Genomic DNA, 21,796 nt, shown 5'->3' on the forward strand with positions numbered 1-21,796 from the left:
CGCCCCCGCGCCCCTGCGCGCGAGCCCTGCGCTGCCCGAGCCGCTGCTCCGCGCGCCGCCGGCCGGGGAAGAGCGCACACAATGAGCCGCTTTCAGACGTGGCTGCGGTCCCGGAGCCGGCGGGCGGGAGCCGGCGCGGGAGGGACGGAAGGAAGGAGCCGGTTGGCCCCCGGTTCTCGCTACCCTCCCCACCTCGGGGGAGGGGCGGCCGCCCAGGGGCGGGCACGGGAGGACCGGGTGGGGGTGGGCCCACTGGGGCCCGAGGGCCGCGGGAGGATGTCGGCGAGCGTTCGCGCTCACCTCTCCTCCGAATAATTGACCAAAAAAGTTGCCTCCCGCTCGGTTCCCAGAGAAGGAAGGCTCCCGGGAGCACTAAAGGCCCTTGCGAGGGAAATCGAATCTTAACCTTGCCCCTCCTCGCTCTCGGTGGCATCCTCACAGCGAAGTGACTTGGAATCCAAGCCGCTTGCCAAGTCCCCAGCCTCAGACCTAAGCCAAATGCAAGGCATCTTGATGCCAGGCGGACACACGCGCGCCCTCCCCAAGCAGTAGCGCAGCTGGGGGGTGGGGGGGGCGAGACATCAGGAGCCCAAACACTCAGGGGCTGGGCCCAGAGCTGGCTGTCCCCCTCCCTGTTCTAGCCTCAATCCAGAGGCCTAGGCTTGATAGCAGGTCCGGATAAATACAGGGAATGTTTCTTTTTCTTTTTTTTTTAGATTTTATTTATTTATTTATTTATTTATTTGAAAGAGAGAATGAGAGAGAGCACATGAGGGGGGGAGGGTCAGAGGGAGAAGCAGACTCCCTGCCGAGTAAAGCAGTCCGCCCCCCCCCCCCGCCCCCGATATAACAACAGAGTACAGGCATCCGAAAAAAAGAGAATTCTGATCTCTTGTAATCCGTGGTGGGATCTAAAAGAAGTCTCTGCTGCTGGGAGTATAAATTAGTGCATTCTTTCCAGGATGCGGTTTGGCAAGATGAATTTAAATCCTTAAGAAAAGCCATAAGCTTTTTGAATTAGCAATTCCTTTCTAGGATTTATCTTTTTTTTTTTTTTTTAAGTAGTCTCCACACCCAGCATTGAATCCAACACGGGTCTTGAACTTACCACCCGGAGACCAAGACCCTGAGATCAAGACCTGAGCTGAGATCAAGAGTCAGATGCTTGACTGAGCCACCCAGGTGCCCCTCTAGGATGTATCTTAAGGAAATAACTGGCAATAAGGATTTATTTTTTTAAATATTTTATTTATTTATTCGACAGAGGGATACAGCGAGAGAGGGAACACAAGCAGGGGGAGTGGGAGAGGGAGAAGCAGGTTTCCCCGCGGAGCAGGGAGCCCGATGCAGGGCTCCATCCCAGGACCCCGGGATCATGACCTGAGCCGAAGGCAGACGCTTAACGACTGAGCCACCCAGGCGCCCCAGCAATAAGGATTTATACACAAAGTTCATAGAAGTGTTGTTTATGATAGTGAAAAAATTAGAAACAGTACAAAAGATTAAGAAAGACATGTACCAGTATGCCAATAGGACATTTAAGGACAACTTGTTTTCTTTAGGTTACAGTACTTATATGTTTTTGCCAATAGGCATTTAGAATTTATCTGGTCAGAAAGAATAAGACATCTTAAAGAGCATGAACATGATGGGACACCTGGGTGGTTCAGTCAGTTGAGTGTCTGCCTTCAGCTCAGGTCATGATCCTGGGGTCCTCGGGTAGAACCCTGGGTGGGCTCCCTGCTCAGTGGGGAGTCTACTTCTCCCTCTCCCTCTGACCCCACCCCGTGCTCTCTCTCTCAAATGAATAAATAAAAAATCTTAAAAAAACCTAAAAAGTATGAATATAAGGAGAAAGAAAGAAGACAGAATTGCTTTTTAGTTGATGGGACCTAAGGGTCTTAGGGGCCCTGATTCACACAGAAACTGAATAATCATTTCACAGAATTAGAGATCTCCCCCATCCCAAATATTGCATAATAGTTTCAAACCCTGACTTAGCTATGAGTTTACAGCTCAGTTGATAAAATCCTGTGCATTTCTCACCCTTTTCCCTCTTGCCACTACACTGTCATTCAGGTTCAGAAGCTACCAACATCTGATCTGTAAATAATTTGATCTTTGCCAGACACAGTTGTAATTTTCCAGCCTGTGGTTTCCACATGCCATGTGGATTCCACCGAAAACAGACCATGTACTTGGGGCTCGACTGGCACTTTGCCAAGAGCTAACAAAAGTTCCAAGGCAGAGTCCTGGCAAGGTAAGGCAGCTGCTGAGTAACCCGGAGAATTGTGTGCCACCTCTGCCTTCCCCACCCCTTTTCCAAACTCTTCTCCTTGATAAAGCCACACACAGTCTTCTGTTTTGAATATTTTAATTAGAAAGGTACAAAACAGGGCGCCTGGGTGGCTCAGTTGGTTAAGCGACTGCCTTCGGCTCAGGTCATGATCCTGGAGTCCCAGGATCGAGTCCCACATCGGGCTCCCTGCTGAGCAGGGAGTCTGCTTCTCCCTCTGACCCTCTTCCCTCTCGTGCTCTCTATCTCCCATTCTCTCTCTCTCAAATAAATAAATAAAATCTTAAAAAAAAAGAAAGGTACAAAACATCACGGTTCTTTATACAAATTTTGCATTAAAATAAGTTAACAAAATGCAAAGCAGTGTTGGGCGCCTGGGTGGCTCAGTTGGTTAAGCGACTGCCTTCGGCTCAGGTCATGATCCTGGAGTCCCAGGATCGAGTCCCACATAGGGCTCCCTGCTTGGCAGGGAGTCTGCTTCTCCCTCTGACCCGCCCCCCCTCTCATGCTCTCTATCTCATTCTCTCTCTCAAATAAATGAATAAAATCTTTAAAAAAAAATGCAAAGCAGTGTTTAGTCACTTCTTTAGCTATCTTTCCATAGCTCATTACCTTCTCGTGATTCAAACCAGAGACCATTTTGTTTTTTTTTTTTTCATTTATATCTCAAGAAAAAATGTTTAGGTATATAAACAGCCCTAGATATTAAAAGAAAAGGCAGAGGGGCCAGTGGTAAGCTATTTTTGTGCTTGACTACTTCAAAAGAGCTGTTATTTTGGTCAGCCTGAAAGAAAAGGTGCTTTGGAAATGAGAACTGCATCTCCAAGGTAAACTAGGCAGATAGTGAGGGCTGTGTTTGTGGGTGGGCATGACGCATGGATCAGAGCAGGCATGTCTCCAGTGCCAATGATATCTTGGGATCATAAAGTAGATCCATTTGTCCTTTGAGGACAGCTCATCTCAGGCCAAGAATGGAGAGCCAGTCTTCCATGTGCACCGGAGGCCCACTTCAGCCATCCCCTCCTGCAGATGCTCACTTAAGCAAGAGGATGAACCTTCTGGACTGCGTGTCATTCTGCTAATGGCCAGGCCACATTAGGTGGCCAGGGCGAGCAGCCCCTTTATCCCCTCCCTGTACCCTGTGTGTCCTCCCCAAAGCCGCTCAGTCTGATCGGCACCCTGTTTCTTCGTCAAGGGAAATGCAAGTAGCTGGGTTTCCCGCTGGCCCTCCAAATAAACTCTGTCGTTGTTGGCAGTGGCAGCCAATACCGACAAGAGCTCCTCTGTCACCCACGTCCTTTTCGAGAAGGGGGAGGGCTGTCAAGGCCGAGGAGTGGCAAGTGTCCCGGCTGTTGGAGGAGGGCCAGAGAGAAAGAGACTGTGGTTACAATCCTTACTTCCCCCTCTGTTGCTGAGGGGATTGGGAATGAACCAGCACTCTGGCTGAAGCCTGCTGTTCCAGGGGGCACAGACAGGGCGAAAGGCAGGGCAACAAGCCAGCCATAGCAGGGCAGGGAATAAGGGCTGCTCAGCTGAGCTGATGACAGATGACTGTCTGTTAGACCAGGGGCAGGTGGATGGTGCCCATGTCCTGGAGTGGCCCACCCGCACATGTGTGTGTGCATGTGCTCTTGAGCGCTCCCCTTCTCTCGCTCCCATTCTCCTCTTCAAGGCCTCTCAGTGCTGGAAACCAAAGTTCTGGATGGGAAATGTAGATGCTCAGGAGTGGAAAGTGCTACTGATTTGCGTATCTCTCACAAGAGAGCCCTGAAAAGAGTAAAAAGTGGTTTACAATAGTGGGAAGAAATGCAGAGCATGTTTCTCAGTTCAAGAGAGGAAAAGTCTTTGCTTGACCAGAGATGGGACTCTTTCCAAGAGGTCTGAACTGATTGTAGTTTTCTCCTGAAATCCAAGCCTAAGGCAAAAAAAAAAAAAAAAAAAAAAAAGCAAATTATAGCCTTTGGGAACCCTTGGATGTTTCCACAAACTAGTCCCTGATGAGTCTGTAGGTGCTTAGAAGATACGGATTTGTGTAGAGAAAAATGAGACAGGATTGTCCTTTGTCTCTGATAGGAAAAGCACACACACCAGCATGTGTCCACTGGCTCTCTGCAAAAACTTCTTAAGATGGTAGTTCTCAGAAGACAACAATGAGGTAGCCAGGATCCTGCTTAGTTCTCAGAAATGGTCTTCTTACGATAAGTGCTCCTTATACACTTCTCCCTGGGGCATGACTGTGACAGGGATTGTGGTCACCACCTGATTTTGAAACACAAATCTTTTGATTCTTTCAAATACCCAGAGGAAGATAAGCAGGATACTGACATACTGGATCCAGGCAAACTTCATCATTTCCCAGAATCCTGGAAGATATGTATAGACAGTTAAGGAGTCACAGATTGTATTTTCTAAGTGCAAGTTAAAGGTTTACTTTAGACGGGAAATGGCAAAAATGTTTCAAATACTCTTAAGATAAAAGGGATGATAAAAGATTTTAAGGCATAAATATGGATGATGTTGACCTGGAAGAATTGCCCAGAAAGAAATGAGGAAATGAGGGTTTTTTTGTTTTGTTTTGTTTTTTGCCCAGAAAAGAAATTTGCCCAGAAAGAAATGAGGGTTTTTTTGTTTTGTTTCTTCCCGTATGACAGCAGATGAGGTCACTTGAGTGGGGCCACAACACTGTAGCCATTCCCAATCGAAGGCCTCCTGCATCTGTGACGGAGGAACCCTCCCTCCTTCTTCAAAACTGAGCTACAGTGGCTCTTTAACAGAAAGGATATGAAATGACTTCCACCGGGTATCGGATGACAGCGTGAATCACAAATGGAGCTTCTGCCGCCCTTCCCACCAGCCAGATGGGGTGGGGGTCCATCAGGACGGTGGTTACTGTAAAACAAGCAGGAGTGAACCCATGAATGCTCTCTCAATAAAGTAATGAGGGCTATAAAAGTACTCTTTATCCTCTCAGGCAAATTCTGCATGTCAGAACTTATTCCAAAGAGATGATTCAAAAGGAAAGAGAACTGAACGTGTAAAGTTGCTCACAAATTATTCGTTAAAATACTTGTCAAAATATTTATGTTTAAGAGGTGCCTGGGTGGCTGAGTCGGTTGAGCATTTGACTCTTGATCTCAGGGTTGTGAATTCAGGCCCTGCGTGTTGGGCTCCACACTGGGCATAGAGCCTACTTAAAAAAAAATTTGTGTTAAAAACTTGGAAACGTTAGGGCGCCTGGGTGGCTCACTTGGTTAAGCAACTGCCTTCGGCTCAGGTCATGATCCTGGAGTCCCAGGATCGAGTCCCGCATCGGGCTCCCTGCTCAGCAGGGAGTCTGTTTCTCCCTCTGACCTTCCCCCCTTCATGTACTCTCTCTCTCTCTCATTCTCTCTCAAATAAATATTTGTATTACAAAGTACAGGGGTGCCTGGATGGCTCAGTCGGTTAGGCATCTGCCTTTGGCTCAGGTCATGATCTCAGGGTCCTGGGATTGAGCCCTGTGTCAGGCTCTCTGCTGCTTCTCCCTCTCCCTCTGCTGCCCCCCATGCTTGTGCTCATGCTCTCTCTCTCTCAAATAAAGAAATAAAATCTTAAAAAAAAAGTGCAAAAAAACTGGATCCTAAAATGTTTCTAAACCATGATAAGAGCCATATTAAAAAAATATCTGCTATGGACAAAGACTGGAAGGAATAAAGAAAGAAAAATTGTAGATGAGTGCTTTTGTCTTAAAAGACCTTTAGCCTTGGAATAACGCCAGCAGTGTGTTATAAAAAATCAGGAAGAAATACTGGAATTAAAGTCCCCATATTTGGTAAATATGTGTGTATAGTATCCATGATGTCTGGTTGCCAAGTAATGCTTCAGATGCCTTTAGAGAAAACCTCAGACCACCAACCAGCCAAATGTGCTAAGTCCAGTACATTGGGCTGGCTTGATAGCTATTTGGTAAGGGATAGACACGCTCTGCCTTCCAGCCAGAACCTTCGGCCCGCTGTTCTACCTCAACTGCTTGTATGGGGTAAGTCACTCACATTCCTTACTTCTATCTGAAAACTAAGGACAGCAATTTGTCTTTGGCTTCTTTTATAAGTGTGGTAGTGGGGACCAACTCAATTAGGTGTTTATATAAAAAAAGGAAATCAAGCCAATGGTGGGATAAATATGGCACTTAATAAATAAATATGGTGCATAAATGAGCACTCACCTGCTGGACTATAAGACTAGTGTTTAGGTGTGGGGGGGTAGGGTGTGGGTCTTTACATCAGCAGTAAAAGGACAAATCGGGGCACCCTGTTCCCCTCCCATCACTGAGTATTCCACTGGTACTGACATTTTCATCATGACAAGGGCTCCAATTCTTTTTTTTTTTTTTTTAGATTTTATTTATTTATTTGTCAGAGAGAATGACAGAGAGCACAAGCAGGGGGAAAAGCAGGCTCCCCACTGAGCAGGGAGCTCGATGTGGGACTCAATCCAAGGACCCTGGGATCAGGACCTGAGCCGAAGGCAGACGCTTAACGACTGAGCCACCCAGGTGTCCGAAGGGCTCCAATTCTGTTTTTGTCCAATATCCTAACCTGGAAGGTCCTTGAGAAGCGGCTGAAAGAACTCACCATTCCTTTCCTGGTAAGCAGCAACAACATGGGTGAGGTCGTAGTCATAGGCAAAAGGGCTGGTCCCATTGATTACAGACACCTGGGAAATGGCAGAAGGATGGGGAATAAGCCCCCAGCCACTTCTCCACTCGTCTTTCCACCCTTTCACCCACCCAGGCTGATCTCAGGGACCACCCTCTTGTGCTTGGTGACCTATTCCAGCATCAGTAATCCGTTTTTCAAGGATGGATGGCTGGTGACCACTCCTGCCCACCCACCCCCCGTCCGCCTTGCAATTTAAATCATCTACATTCAGTCTTCCCTTTGAAAAAATAAAAAGATTTATTTACTTTAGAGTGACAGAGAGCAAAAGTGATCAAGCACAAGTGAGAGGGGCAGAGGGAGAGGGACAGAGCAGACTCTGAGCTGAGTGCGGAGTCCAACATGGTGCTCGATCTCATGACCCTGAGAAATCTAGATATGAAAATAGGACAAAGTGCAAATAATAAGCATATGATCCTTTGAAGAAGGAAACGATCTCCTGCCTTGTAATATTACACTCCTGTTGATATAATCAATATATAAATCTTAAAATAAAAAGTTTTTATCTAATAGTCCCCCTCCTTTTTATTTAAACTTATATTGAGGGGCGCCTGGGTGGCTAAGCTGGTTAAGTGTCTGCCTTCAGCTCAGGTCATGATCCCAGGGTCCTGGGATCGAGCCCCGCATCTGGCTCCCTGCTCAGCGGGAAGCCTGCTTCTCCCTCTCCCACTCCCCCTGCTTGTGTTCCTGCTCTTGCTATCTCTCTGTCAAATAAATAAAATCTTAAAAAAAAACAAAACAAAACCTTATATTGACTATAGGTAGAGGGACCATAAATCCATTTATCTGGAGCAGTCCCGGTTTATGCCTGTCATAACTGATAAGATCACTCTTTCATTTTCAAAAGTAGCCCGGCCCAACTTAACATGGCTCCCTTGTGATAAAGGATTAGTAACGAGTGACCATAAGCATGAGTTCCAGCCCTGGACAGATGATTTAAAGTTGTGTTACTTTCAAGTGGCAGGACTTTGGGAAAATTAATTAATCTCTGTCTGCCTCAGTTTCCTGATGTGTAAAACGAGAGTTCATGCTTTCAACAAATCTGTCTGAGTGCTTACAATGTGCCAGGCCCTGTTTAGGGGTGACAGTGGAGATGTGAGTGCTGTTAGCATTGGGGGAGACAGTAAGAGAACACGCCAAAAGCTTATCTTTACTATTTCCAGTGGAATAAGGAAAATCAGTCTGGGTGAGGGACGATGGGCAGGGGGGAGAATGCTCTTTAAGAAAGCAGTGTCAGGGAAGGACTGTGCTCAGGGACATTTGGACAGCGGCCCGAATGGAGTGGGAGAGCAAGCTATGCGGATACGTGGCAGAGTGAAAGGCCAAGGGCAAAAACGGGGGCAGGAGCTGCTTTGTGGGTTTGAGGCACAGCAAAAGGGCGGGTTTGGCTAGAAAGGAGCACGGGGGGCCATGACAGGACGGGCGGCTGGAGAGCTGGGAAATGACAGGGGTAGGCATCTCGTGAGGCGGCCGTGACCGCTGAACGAGATGACATAGTCTGACCTCTTCACCCAGGGCTGGCATATGTTATATGCTTAGCGAACGGTGGTTAGTAGGACTTCCCCAATGATTTACACGAACTGGAAAAGACCACTTGGAATAAGCCACATGTGTGCACACATGCGCGCCCGCAAACAAGAAATAATTTAGTTCTTAAAGACAGGTTTTTGTTCTCTTTTTAGACGCAAATACAGGTGTATCTGTCTCTATATTTTGAAAGAATTCCTGGTGAGAATTCCTCAGAAATCCTCGTCTGTGCCACCCACGGAGAAATGCTATTTCCAACTTTCAGGTCTCCCTCTTTAAAGAACCTGATAAACAGTCACAGAGAGAAAGAAAAGAGACGGACGCTGAGGAGCCTTCTTACGTTGTATCGGACGTCGAGGCCACCGCAGCTTAGGGGCTGCTTCTGCTGCAGCCTCAGGTCCCCGTTCACATACAACTGGGACCCTGGGACAGCAAAGGAGGACTGGAGAAACGCCATGCTCTGCATCACGAATGTGGACATCCTCTAAAATCATTAGGAGAGACAATTTCAGGTAGATCTCAAGGCTCTGGGTCCTTGGCATCCTCGTCTGTGGTGGCAGCCTCCTAGTCCCTCAAACAGCTGGTGAGGCCATGAAGGAAGCTCTCTGCCCCGAACCCCCTGAGCTCCAATAGCTCACATACATTACTACGGCCCCAATGAGAAACATGCGATTTGCCTCAATTAAATCCCAAACCACCCCTCCGAGGAGAGCCTTCTGCAGCGTGGGTTTTCCTGGAAACCGGACAGAGGGCTCAATTCTATGAAAGGATAAAAGGCGGGGATGGGCTTCCCCCAAGGAACTGACTCACGTGCAACTGGTAGGAGAAAGTCAGGACGAGCTGCACACCAAGAACGTGCTCCGTGGACTGCAGGGGAAGCTCCAGTTTAAAATGTAACAAGTCCATTTTCCCATCCTGGTTCCTGTCTTCTTCTCGAGTCTAGGAAACCCAAAGACAGCCCTGGTCCTTAATAAGTCTGGGAAGAATCCGTATTCCTGCCGTAACACAGCGACCCACTGTTCCGCTATCCACGGGGTTTAGCTCCGTCACCGGAAGGAAAAACGCAGAATAAATAGGTGCAAGGGGATCAATGGTGGGGGAAGGGACCCGATGTCTGGCCCTGGACCTGCACACTCGTGCTCTCCAAACATTCAAGGGCCACACCGAACAGGAACCCGAAGTGGCAAGAACAACAACTCGATGGCAGTTGTTTTTTTTTTTTTTAGTTGTCTCCTTTGATCCTTTTTGTTTTGTTGCTGGTGTTTTCTTTTTTTTTTTTTTTTTCTTTAGAAACACATCTGAGTTTGTATGGAATGTTTAAGTAGCACGCTAGTATTGACTTCTACTTCTCCAGGAGGCAAATATTTCTTTAAACATTTTATTTATTTATTTGACAGAGAGAGAGAGACAGCGAGAGAGGGAACACAAGCAGGGGGAGTGGGAGAGGGAGAAGCAGGCTTCCTGCTGAGCAGGGAGCCTGATGTGGGGCTCGATCCCAGGACCCCGGGATCATGACCCGAGCCGAAGGCAGACACCTAACAACTGAGCCACCCAGGCGCCCCAGTATTTTACCACTTCCTGTGGAATATAGAGACATCTTATAGATCACTTTACCCTGCTCCCTTTTTTCCATTATGTTTATCTTATGTACATACGTTGAAAACCCCATTAGACAATGTTACTAGTTTTGCTTTTAACTATAAAAAATGCGTTTAAAGACACTCAAGAGTAGAGTCATCTATTATATTTCCCAGATATTTTATATCTGTAATGTAAGTTATAGATATTTTCCATTTCTTCCTTTATTTTAATATTCCAGATTTCCTTCTGGTATCACTTAATTCTGCCTGGAAAACTTTTTTTTTTTTTAAGATTTTATTTATTTGAGAGAGAGAGAGCACGAGAGGGGGGAAGGTCAGAGGGAGAAGCAGACTCCCTGCTGGGCAGGGAGCCCGATGCGGGGCTCATCCCAGGACCCCGGGATCATGACCTGAGCCGAAGGCAGACCCCCAACAACTGAGCCACCCAGGCGCCCCTCAATTTTTTTTAAATAGAAAAGAAACAGATCCTAATCATCATACATTCATTCCCCAAACAGACTCAGGAGAAAAACACCAAACTCTATTTATATTTTCCTCTACCACAGTGTCTTTGCTTCAGACTACCGATATTGGAACTCATTCTCATCGCTGACATCAGGGCTTGAAAGCCTCGTGCATCTTTTAGTACCAATCAATACAGTGAAAAAGGAAGCTAAATAACATGAGCAAGTCATTAAAACTACACAGTTTATAAATTATGGACACGAAAGTAGGGAAAACAGAGATCTAAGGAGGGATAAAGACAAATGACAGCTCATAAAAAACACCAGAATCCAGTCTCACTGCCCAGTCTGCCAGTCTGACCTCATACAGGAAAGATGGCACTGAAATATGATCTCTGGGGACATGATTCCTTGGGACAGCTCTGGATCTTGTTGCTACAACTGATCCTTTTTCCCTGTAGGTTCTCAGAAGGATTCTGCTATGGCATGTCAACATTCCCACTGGCATGCTCTGTGAACAGATTCATTTTGCTTTCCACTGTTATTATTATGCAAGGAAGAGATTCTTTGTTCTTTTTCAGGCTCCTAAGGTTGATTGAGATGGAGCTATCTCAGTTTTCAGGACCTTTCAATCATATCTTTCCTTCAGACAATAATGTCCTTATCTTAGGCCTCGTTAGAGAGAAACCTACCCTTTCTCTTCTGTTGGATTCTGTTTTCTCTGTCCTGTTCCATCAGCTTCACAGGTGTAGGGGAGGGGTATCTGTTACCAGGGCTGACGATCAAGTTACTGAGGCAATTATGTATTAGCAATTATGAGTAGGACGGAAAAGAGGCTGCCTTGTCTTCCTGTGAATTTTCTTCAGTTGGGAAGACTTGCAAGACAAAGTCGGGTTCACTCTCTGTAGTGGACCCACGCCTTGTGGATCTTTAGGGTTGGACAGAAAGACAAAGATCAAATGTCTGAACTTGCAAGGCAGGATGGGGCTGGGGGGAATTGCCAGAAGAATCCAGACCCCAGTACAGTGTGGGAAGGAGAGAAATGCATTTTTTCATTTGATCTTTACAATAAAGCCTGAGGTAAGCAAAACAAGTATTAGCCCCACCGTACAGATGAGAAAATCAAGGTTCAGGGAGATTTCGGGATTTACTGGGTGTGGCCTAGTAATGGTAAAGATTTGAAACCGTGTCTTTTGACTTCAAATCTGGTCCTCTTTCCAGGACTAAAATGTCCAGACTTTTAAAAAAGGAGAAAATGGTGGGTAGGATAAATCTTTTTGCAAAAAGCCAGCATCAAAACTTTGAAAGCAAGTCAGTATCGTGTTTGTGCGCCCATTTTTACTCCATGTTCACAGAGGATAGAGATCTGGCATAGCACCATAATTAGTGCCTGCTTGTTAAATTCACTCATTACTCTGTCAAGTATTTTTTTAGGGGCCTGCTATGTGCTGTCAGGTGCTGGAAATGTAACGGCAAACAAAACAGACTCCTTACCCTAATGGAGCTTACATTCCCAGCTAGGGAGGCAGAAAATAAATGTGATAAGTGTCACAAAGAGAAATGAAGTAGACTTCAATTTAAGAATGACAGGGTAGGATTTCACGGCCATTCTTTAAGGAAAACATTCAGGAAGATCTGACTGTGGGAAGCCGGAATGAAGTGAGGTGAAGAGGCACAGAAGTATCTAGGGGAAGGGTGACCCCTGCTGACAAAGTGTACCTGCTCTGCACTCTACGCGAAGTGGGTCAGGGCTTATGGGAGCGATGAGGCCAGGGCACCCGAATGATCGAGGAGGGAGGTGGAAGCCGAGGCCAAGGGAGTCACGGGGTGAGGGGATGATGCTAATGCTGCATCTGCCACAAATGCCCATCGTCAGGGCCGGCTCTCATCCCCACTGGGCTGACAGGGTGGGCTACGTTCCTATGCCAGCACTCGGACCACTGATGAAATCCATTCTTTCATTCCATTTAGTTCAAATCAAGCTTAACATGTGTGCAAGTTACAAAGGCAGGCACTCAGGGAGCTAATACTTCTCTAACACAACTTCAAGGTTAGTATCTAAAACCCAAATGGTGTGTTTGGCTAAAGGAATTCATAAATTACATCAGCACCTTATTTTTATAAGGCATATGAGCCATCGGAGCTGGAGAAGGAAGGGAAGAGGCTGGTGTTACTTCAAGGAGCTGGGCCAGACCTCAGGAGCCTGGAGAAAGAACCCATTAGAGGGAACCGTAAGGTCGAAGGAGACTTCCTCCTTCCTGTCTGCATCCCCTCCCAACCCCCCAACAATGGTTCTTCACTCTGGTTGCCATCTTTCTCCCACTGCCAGAAGAAGGCTCATCATGCCTCCTACAGGTAGAACTTCACAGAGAGCCAGTGAGCAAAGAAGAATGTGGTTTTCAGCAACTTAGCATGAGCATCACAAAGCAGCATATAGGAGGGTGGGTTTGGAGCAGGCATAAGACTCACTAACCTGCACACCATCTGACTGTAAGCTGCTGTAAATTTGGGGTGCCTGGGTGGCTCAGTTGGTTGAGCGTCTGCCTTCGGCTCAGGTCATGATCCCAGGATCGAGGCCCGCATTGGGCTCCTTGCTCAGTGGGGAGACTGCTTCTCCCTCTCCCACTCCCCCTGCTGTGCTCTCTCTCTCTCTCTCTCTGACAAATAAATAAATAAAATAAAATCTTAAAAAAAAAAAAAAAACACTTGCTGAAAATTTAATCACTGCCATTGTTTCCAGAGTGCTCCGATTTGCAACATTTTCCCCATCAGGGGTCCTATAGTATTTGATGGTTTGTTGGAATTTGTTAGGCCCCTGTTTGTTTTCATACCTTCAATTCTTTCAAGTCATATTCTTTTATTAAAGGTTAATTTCTTCATTTATTTTCTTTAAGATTTACTTTTAAGTAATCTCTATACCCAATGTAAAGCTTGACCGCATGATCCTGAGATCAAGGGTCACATGCTAGGGGCGCCCAAGTGGCTCAGTCAGTTAAGCGTCTGCCTTCGGCTCAGGTCATACTCCCAGGGTCCTGGGATTGAGCCCCGCATCTCTCCCTCTCTCTCTGGCTCCTGGCTGTCGCTCTCACTCTCTGTCTCAAAATAAATAAATAGAAATATTTAATTAAAAAAAAAAAAGAGTCCCATGCTATATACTGACTGAGGCAGCCAGGTGCCCCAAGGTTAACTTCTACCAGTGTCTATTTTACCATATACTTATCATCATTGGGTGTTTCATGTTTTTCTTTTAATATTAAAATACTCCTTGGCACCAGTCTTTGGATCTCCAACAAAGTAGGGACCAATACTTCATGGCTCCTAGATTCATCAAATCCTTGCTACCTGTGTTTCAATGAATCTAAGACACCATCAATTATAAAATGCAATGTTACTTTACATACCAGCAAAAAAGCAGAACTACTTCTAATTAAATTATGACACAATACTTTCTAATTACTGAGAGCATTTCTTTTATACTTATAAAAGCTTTCAGACTCTAAGCATATTTATATCAGATATCATACTTATGCACATAAAAATATAAGCAAAATAAATGGATCTAGGGATTCCTAAAACTTCTTTACATTCTGATTCTTTTGCATCACTTTGTGACTCAATGATATCCATACTTTTTTTTTTAAGATTTTATTTATTTATTTGACAGAGAGAGACACAGCAAGAAAGGGAACACAAGCAGGGGGAGTGGGAGAAGGAGAAGCAGGCTCCCCACCTAGCAGGGAGCCCGATGCGGGACTTGATCCCAGGACCCTGGGATCATGACCTGAGCAGAAGGCAGACGCCCCACCGACTGAGCCACCCAGGCGTCCCATATCCATACTTTTCTATGTAATTTTGTCCTTCGTGCCATCAAGCATATTGGAAATACAACATTAAAAAAAAAATCCATAAAAGGAACTAAATCCATTGGTCTGGGCTCTTAAGCAGGCTTTAGGGACGTTTGGGTGGCTCAGTCAGTTAAGCATCCAGCTCTTGATTTTGGCTCAGGTCATGATCTCAGGGTTGTGAGATCAAGCTCCACGTTGGGCTCTGTGGTCTGTGTGGAGTTGCCTTGAGATTTTCTCTCTCCCTCTGCTCCTCCTCCCTCCTACTCGCAATAAATACATACATACATAAAATCTTTAAAAAAATTATGTAGAGCTGGCCTGTGTTTAAGTGCCTCTTAAACCTTCCCTGACCTGCTCAACATTTGGTTCTCAGGGTTAAAATAATGTTTTATTATTGTTTCTGGGGTTTTCTTTTCAAGATGCTGATGTCCCTTCTGCAAGTTTTGATGCTGAAACATCTGATGTTTGCACATGTGTAGGCAATAAGGATTATGCCCAGCCTGTCTCCTGGCAGCGGCTATTTTCTTTTAAAGATTTTATTTACTTATGAGAGGGAGAGAGAGAGAGCACGAGCAGGGGGGAGAGGCAGAGTGAGAGGGAGAAGCAGACTCGCTGCTGAGCAGGGAGCCTGATGCGGGGCTCGATCCCAGGACACTGAGATCATGACCTGAGCTGAAGGCAGACACTTAACCGACTGAGCCCTCCAGGCGCCCCCCAGCAGCTACTGTGAGATACCACAGAGAGGACACATTCTGATCTCAGAGATGTGAAAACTGTATCTCAGACACTGCGATGCTCTTCACTCATCTTCCTGCACCTCCTATAGCCTTCAGCCCCCATAGTCTCTGTGTCTACACATGCCTTAAAGGGTTAAGGGAGAGGTCACCCTGTGCTTCTTTCTTCTGTCCTTAACAAGAAACCCGGACTTACAAAGCATTAAAGGCACAGGGACTTTAGAGACGCTGCCCAAGGTGAGCTGACCAAAGCAGAAGCAAGGCCATTTCTGGCTTCTGAGGCATTTTCCCAAATTAGCAACCACAAAGACACCCCGCAGCATTTGGTCAAACCTTGACCTAAAACCACTGCTTCCCTGGTCTCCTGCACAGTTTCTCAAACAGGATGTAGTTAGTTTAGCTTTACCTCGGGAGCTGGGAAAAAAAAAAGTATTTTGTTGTAATAAGGGTTAAGAGTATATGATATAGAATGACAAACCCTTGTGTTGTAGTCTTGACTGTTCGGTTAAGAACTAAGCAAATGAGGTCACTTCTCTGAGTCTTGGTTTCTTTACCTGTAAAACGGGGGTATAACCCCTATATCACATGGTTACCATGAGGATTAAAGAGGTAATGTATGTAAAAAAAAATTAAGAGTTAACACTTAGTGATTATCACAGGCCAACTACTATGTAAAGGACTTCAGATGTATTATCTAATGATGAAATGTTAAGCATATTCCTGAAACATAGTAAATCAACAGTAATTTTTATTACTATGGCTCGTATGGATCACCTACCTGCTTTAAAACAAAATTGAGACATAATTCACATACCATAAAATTACCTAAAATATAGAGTTTAGATTTTAGGATATTCATGAAGTTGTGCAACTATCACCCTTACCTAATTCCAATTTTAAAATATTTTCATCATGCAGAAAAGAAACCCTATGCCCATTAGTAGTCACTACCTATCTCTCCCCACCCTCAATTCCCCAAGCCCCTGGAACCCTTAGTTTCTGTCTCTACAGATTTGACTCTTCTGAACATTTCATATAAATGCAATCAGACACAGTGCTGTCTTGAGGCTGGATCCTTTCACTTAACATGTTTTGAAGGTTCATCCATGCTGTGGCATATATCCTGACTCCATTCCTTTTGGTGGCTGAATAACATTCCTTTATATGGTTACTTTTGTTTATCCATTCATAAACAAATTATCCATTCATTTGTTGATGGACATTTGGGCTGTTTCCACTTTTTTCTATTAGGAATAAAGCTGCTGTGAACATTTGTGCATGAGTTTTTGTGTAGACATAGCTCTTCAATTCTCTTGGGTACACATATACCTAGGAGTGGAGGTACTGGAAAATATGGTGATTCTGTTTTACTTTTTGAGGAACTGCAAACTACTTTCCAAAGCTGCCGTGTCATTTTATATACTTACCTGCTTTTAAATTTTTATTGTTTTCTGTTTGTTTGTTTGTTTGCTTTTGCCCTACTTGGGCCCTTTCTAAATTTTCCTTTAAAAATTATTGTCATTGTCATTATGGGGCACCTGGGTGGTGCACAGTTGAGCATCCGACTCTTGGTTTCAGCTCAGGGCATGATCTCAGGATCGCGAGATCGAGCCCCACGTGGGGCTCCATGCTCATTGGGGAGTCTGCTTGAGATTTTCCTCTCTCCCTCTCCCTCTGCCCTTCCCCCTGCTCACACGTTCTCTCTCTCTAAAATAAATAAATACATCTTTAAAAATTGCCATTATAATCTAAAAATCTTGAATGTGTATTACATTTTCATGATACCAAATTTAAAAGGTACAAAAGGATATACAGTAAAAAAAGCTTCTCTCCCACCCTAACCTCAGCCACTTAGTTCCTTCCTTAGAGCAACCAGTGTTGTCTTTTGAATCCTTCCAGAGACAGTAGAAGCATTTGTGTACATATATGTATACACACCCATACACATATTCTTTGTCATTGTTTCTATTATTTTTATGTGAATGGAAGCATATTATATACAATTTTTATTTTTTCTACTTATTAATTTCTTTTGGAGGTAATTCCACATCAATATATAGAGATCTGCTTCCTTAAAAAAAAAATAGCTATGCAACATTCCACTGGGTAGATGTACCACAATTTCTCTGATGAGTCTTCTATTACTACACTGGCTGTTTACCCTATTACAGTGCTGCAATACGCAACTTTTTATGTATGTCACACACACACACACACACACACACACACACACACACACGTGGGAGAGGGGCAGAAGGAGAAGCCGACTCCCCACTGAGCAGGGAGCCTGACGCAGGGCTCAATCCCGGGACCCTGAGATCATGACCTGGGCCAAAATCAGATGTTTAACTGATTGAGCCACCCAGGTGCCCCTATTCCGTATTTTAAATTGAATCTTGATCTATCTGGACATTAATCCTAGTGTACCATCTGAGCACTGGCTCTATCTTAACTTTTTCCAGATGGCTTCCCAGTTGTCCCTACAGCATTTTATTGTAGAAGTCATCTTTCACTTAAAATGCCACCTTCGTCATATTTGAGTCCTTTTTTATACTTTTTATACAAGTCCCCCAAGCCACACTGCTTTATTTATTATGGCTTTAGGGTATAATTTAATATCTGGGAGAACTGTTCTCCTCTTTCCCTTTTCTTTCTCCTAGAATTTTTCCTTCTTTTTCCATATGGCTGTCTGTCCCCTCCCCCAAATTGTCATGTTTTCACTGAGAATGCATTAAAATTATAGATCAATGAAGGGAGAAGAGATATCTTTATGATGTTGAATTTTCCCACCCAAGAATATGACAGAAATTGACATTTTTTATCTCCTTTGTGTCATTCATTAGTCTATTTAAAGTTCTACTCATATAGATCTTGCACATTTCTTTTTCTTTGTACCTATCTATCTACTTAAAGTAGATTTCATGCCCAGCCTGGAGCCCAACGCTGGGCTTGAACTCATGACCCTGAGATGAAGACCTGAGCTGAGATCAAGAGTTGGATGCTTAACTGACTGAGCCACCCAGGAGCCCCCACTTTTTAAAAAAAATTTTTTTTAAGTATACATTTCTTGTTAAGTTTATTCCTAACGAGTTTATTTTTTGAGGTTGCTCTTGAGATCTGTACTTCCACTATATCTTCTAGCTCATTTATTTGCATCTCATGATTTCAAACTATTCTCAAACCAAGGGTTCAGCTAGGAAGGAAGCAAATCATTCACCTGAAAAAAACGTAGATGACATAGTTCATCGATTACTTATAAACGCTGGCCTGGAATGGACGGGGAAAAAAGACAAGGAAAAGGGAGCTTTGGTTTTGTGTTTTATAGTGTAAAATTACCCAGTATTTAAAAGCATTAATAATTCCGGGGCACCATAAAAACAGAGGCTGTCTTGTTTCCATGGAACAAAAATTGATACACACACTAGTATGTTAGTTAGATTAGAGCCTAACTAACTAGCAGTCCAACTGGAGAGCCAATCCATTGTGTTGGATGAACAAATGAAAATAAAAAATGAATGAAACCTAATGCTACCTCCTTGCTTTCATGATTACTTTAACTTTTCATGATTATCTCTTAGACTTAAGTAACCAGAGAGTATGATAGAGAGGAATACACAAATCTAACAAAACAAAAAACTTCTCCAGAAACTTGTTAACCTAAAGTAAAACTAGAAAGGGGCTCCTGGGTGGCTCAGTCGGTTGAGCATCAGACTCTTGATTCCTGCTCAGGTCATGATCTCAGGGCCGTGAGAGCGCTGCCTCCTCCCAGCATGGAACCTGCTTAAGATTCTCTCCCTCCCTTTGCTCCACACACCGACAACCCCCCACTCGTACTCTCTCTCTCTAAAAAAAAAATAAATAAAGTATAACAAGCTAATATTTTTTTGTTTGGAATAAAAAAAAACATTTAGAAAGGAAACACATGAATGCAGAGCCCCAGAAATACAGTGGGTAGTGAAAAGTAAGCATACCTTGACACGGCCTCTCATCCACAGTCACCCTTCCCCACACACATTATCATCTCAAATAAGAATAAAAACAAGTTGGGGCGCCTGGGTGGCTCAGTCAGTTAAGCATCTGCCTTCATCTCAGGTCATGATCCCAGGGTCCTAGGATCAAGCCCTGAATCAGGCTCCCCACTCAGCAGGAAGCCTGCTTCTCCCTCTCCCTCTGCCTGCCACTCCCCCCTGCTTGTGCTGTCAAATAAATAAATAAAATCTTTAAAAAAAAAGAATATAATTGGGCAACATATCATGATTAGTGAGGAGTTACTGATGGAAATATTTCACATACTCCAGTCCTCCCTTTTTTAAAATCAATTTAAAAGACCTGACCGTTTAAGAATCAAAAGTGTTCAACAATGTTTGTTGCAAAACCCAGCAGATTTCCAGCCCCATGGCAAATATTTTCATCTCATTTGCCTGGTTATTTAGAAATCTATCTCCATGTCTTTATTTTTTTTTTTAAAGATTTTATTTATTTGAGAGAGAGTAAGAGCTAGAGAGAGAAAGAGCACACACAGAGGGTGAGGGACAGGGATAAGCCAACTCCACGCTGAGCTGGGAGCCCGACGCAGGGCTGGATCCCGGGGCTCGATCCCAGGACCCGGGGATCATGACCTGAGCTGAAGGCAGACGCTTAACTGACTGAGCCACCCAGGTGGCCCCTCCATGTCTTTAAATAACCTGTGCAGTGGCAATTCTAGATTTCTCAGTTTCAGGCATTCTCTACTGGCTTCCCATGAGAAGAGATGAAGGTTTAGTTTTCTTCCCTCCAGCCCCCCCAACTGAGTTAAACTCTCATTTTGGTTAGTCAATCAATATTCGGTGTTCACATATTTATGACTATGCAAATCCTATTGCTTTCTCCCTTTTCCTTACTTTTTAATTCTCTGGATTTAATAATTATTTGCTTGCTTAGTTTTCTATTCACTGGTACCATTTCAACAAACACCTTGCATTGCAATTCCTCATAATTTGCTGTTTAAAGGTGTAAGATTTATTCAAAATCTTGTTCGCTGCAGTATTATTTCTAATAGTGAAAAAGTAAAAGCCCATCAAATATTCACCAACAGGGAACTGGTTAAATCCATTAGTTTTTCCATATCATGAAAATTTTATGCAGATCTTAAAAGAATAAGGTTGATTAGCAAATGTACATGTCCCAAACCCAGCCTTTAATTTTATGTCATTATGTATACCTTTAACTCTTTAATATTTCACAATGAGCATGCATTTTTATAATCGGAAAAAAATTAAAGCAATCAGAAAAGAGTAATATGAATTATATTTTGTTTGTAGTTATTCATATGACCAATCAGAGGTAAAAAAATTTTTTTTTCATTTTATTTAGTTGCTTGAAGAAAGTCTGAATTTTTTTTTTTCAGGTACACAAGTTGGCTTTTGGCCAATCATCTCTGAGATGTATAAAGAGATTCGACTTTGGAAGAAAAAAAATAGAATTTTCATACTTCTAAAGGAAAATGTTTTCAGAAAATGAGAAGAAAGGGAATGATTGTAAAGGAAGCACTCACTCATCCTGAACCAAATACTAAATTAAAGACAGCAAAATGCTTCCTTTTCATCCTGGACAACTGCAAGATGGAGCAGCATCTAATCCTACAAGCCAGGGAGGTGGGACTGGGACCCCAGCACATTCTGGGTAGGTCGCTTAACCAATCAGCGCCTCGGCTTCCACGTGTCAGGTCTGCACAAAAATGCATGCCTTTACCGGTGGTCCCTGCTGCGATGCGCAACTGCAGCGACACGCTGGGTTAATTACTAAGAAGAGCGCTCGGCCGGCCTTCGTGACTCAAAAGTTTCGTGACCACCCAACCATCAGGCCAGGCCCACGGAAATGACGGGGAGCCAGAGACAGGTCCTCCCCAAGCTTCTGTTGGGCATGCTGACAGCAGTGGCTAACATTCTTGGGGCCGTGGACTGCTTGGAGAAGTCGAACGAAACAAGGAGTCACTTCCTGGGACATTAAACATGCAGGCCAATGCGCCTGTGTACACAACCAACCCTCAAGACGCAACCTGGGCTTACCCCGGCCGGGACCGCTCGCCCTCTCCCCTCCACCACCAGACACCGCCGCTCAGTCCCGGTGGGCCTCTAGGCCCCGACGGAAACCACGCACCGAAACCAGCGGGACGCGCAGGTGATCCCCCTGCAGCCGGTTGAAGGCGGGGAACGTGCTCCAGGCCAGGAACCCGCCGCGCTCCGGTCCCAGTAAGGCCACGAGCAGCACCTGGTGCTGGAAGCGCACGGTCGGCTGCTCCTCGTAACTGCTCCGCTTCAGCCAAAACCCTGAGGTAGAGAGGGCGGTGGGGAGGAAGTCAGGAAGGCGAGCACGGGCACGGCGGGCCTTGGGGAGCTGTGCGCGCAGCGGCCGCGAGCAGGCTCACCGTGGCTCCGGAAGGCCACCAGCAGCGGCGGGATGTACGTGAGCGCGGCGGCCAGCAGCAGGAACAGAGCGGCCTTGGAGCAGAGCCCCGCGCGGTAGCCGCGCTCCACCGGGTGAGAGAAGAGCTCGTAAAGCGCCATGAACGCCGCGCGGATTCCTGCCGCTTTCTCGGGACCCCTACGCGGTTCGAGAGGAAGGACCAAATTTGGCTTCTCCTGGTTGCCATAGCCTTGGTCTCCATGGCAACC

The 21,796-nt window shown here is 45.0% G+C and overlaps 1 protein-coding gene across 1 annotated transcript; it reads right to left on the reverse strand.

Annotated features, from left to right (window-relative positions):
• Positions 1-856: 856 nt before the first annotated feature.
• Positions 857-21,758, reverse strand: TMEM231 (transmembrane protein 231). Its single transcript, XM_088027492.1, has 7 exons — positions 21,550-21,758; positions 21,282-21,451; positions 9,331-9,459; positions 8,861-9,004; positions 6,910-6,991; positions 5,075-5,185; positions 857-4,665 (listed from the first exon to the last, which is right to left on the reverse strand). Exons 1-7 carry the CDS (start codon positions 21,686-21,688, stop codon positions 4,490-4,492), a joined length of 951 nt encoding a protein of 316 aa, XP_087883618.1. The 5' UTR covers positions 21,689-21,758; the 3' UTR covers positions 857-4,489.
• Between the last annotated feature and the right edge of the window lie 38 nt (positions 21,759-21,796).

Source organism: Eumetopias jubatus, unplaced genomic scaffold (genome assembly GCF_037043125.1).
Source record: "Eumetopias jubatus isolate StellerSeaLion01/CBP00866 unplaced genomic scaffold, mEumJub1_p1.0 scaffold_10, whole genome shotgun sequence".
NCBI lineage: Eukaryota > Metazoa > Chordata > Mammalia > Carnivora > Otariidae > Eumetopias > Eumetopias jubatus.

Coding starts and splice junctions, on each gene's coding strand:
- TMEM231 (XM_088027492.1), bottom strand. CDS start 21,688: ATGGCGCTTTACGAGCTCTTCTCTCACCCGGTGGAGCGCGGCTACCGC. Junction 6,992..8,860: donor GCCTCGACGTCCGATACAAC/GTAAGAAGGCTC, acceptor GCCATTTCCCAG/GTGTCTGTAATCAATGGGAC. Junction 5,186..6,909: donor TGCTTACCAGGAAAGGAATG/GTGAGTTCTTTC, acceptor CTTGTTTTACAG/TAACCACCGTCCTGATGGAC.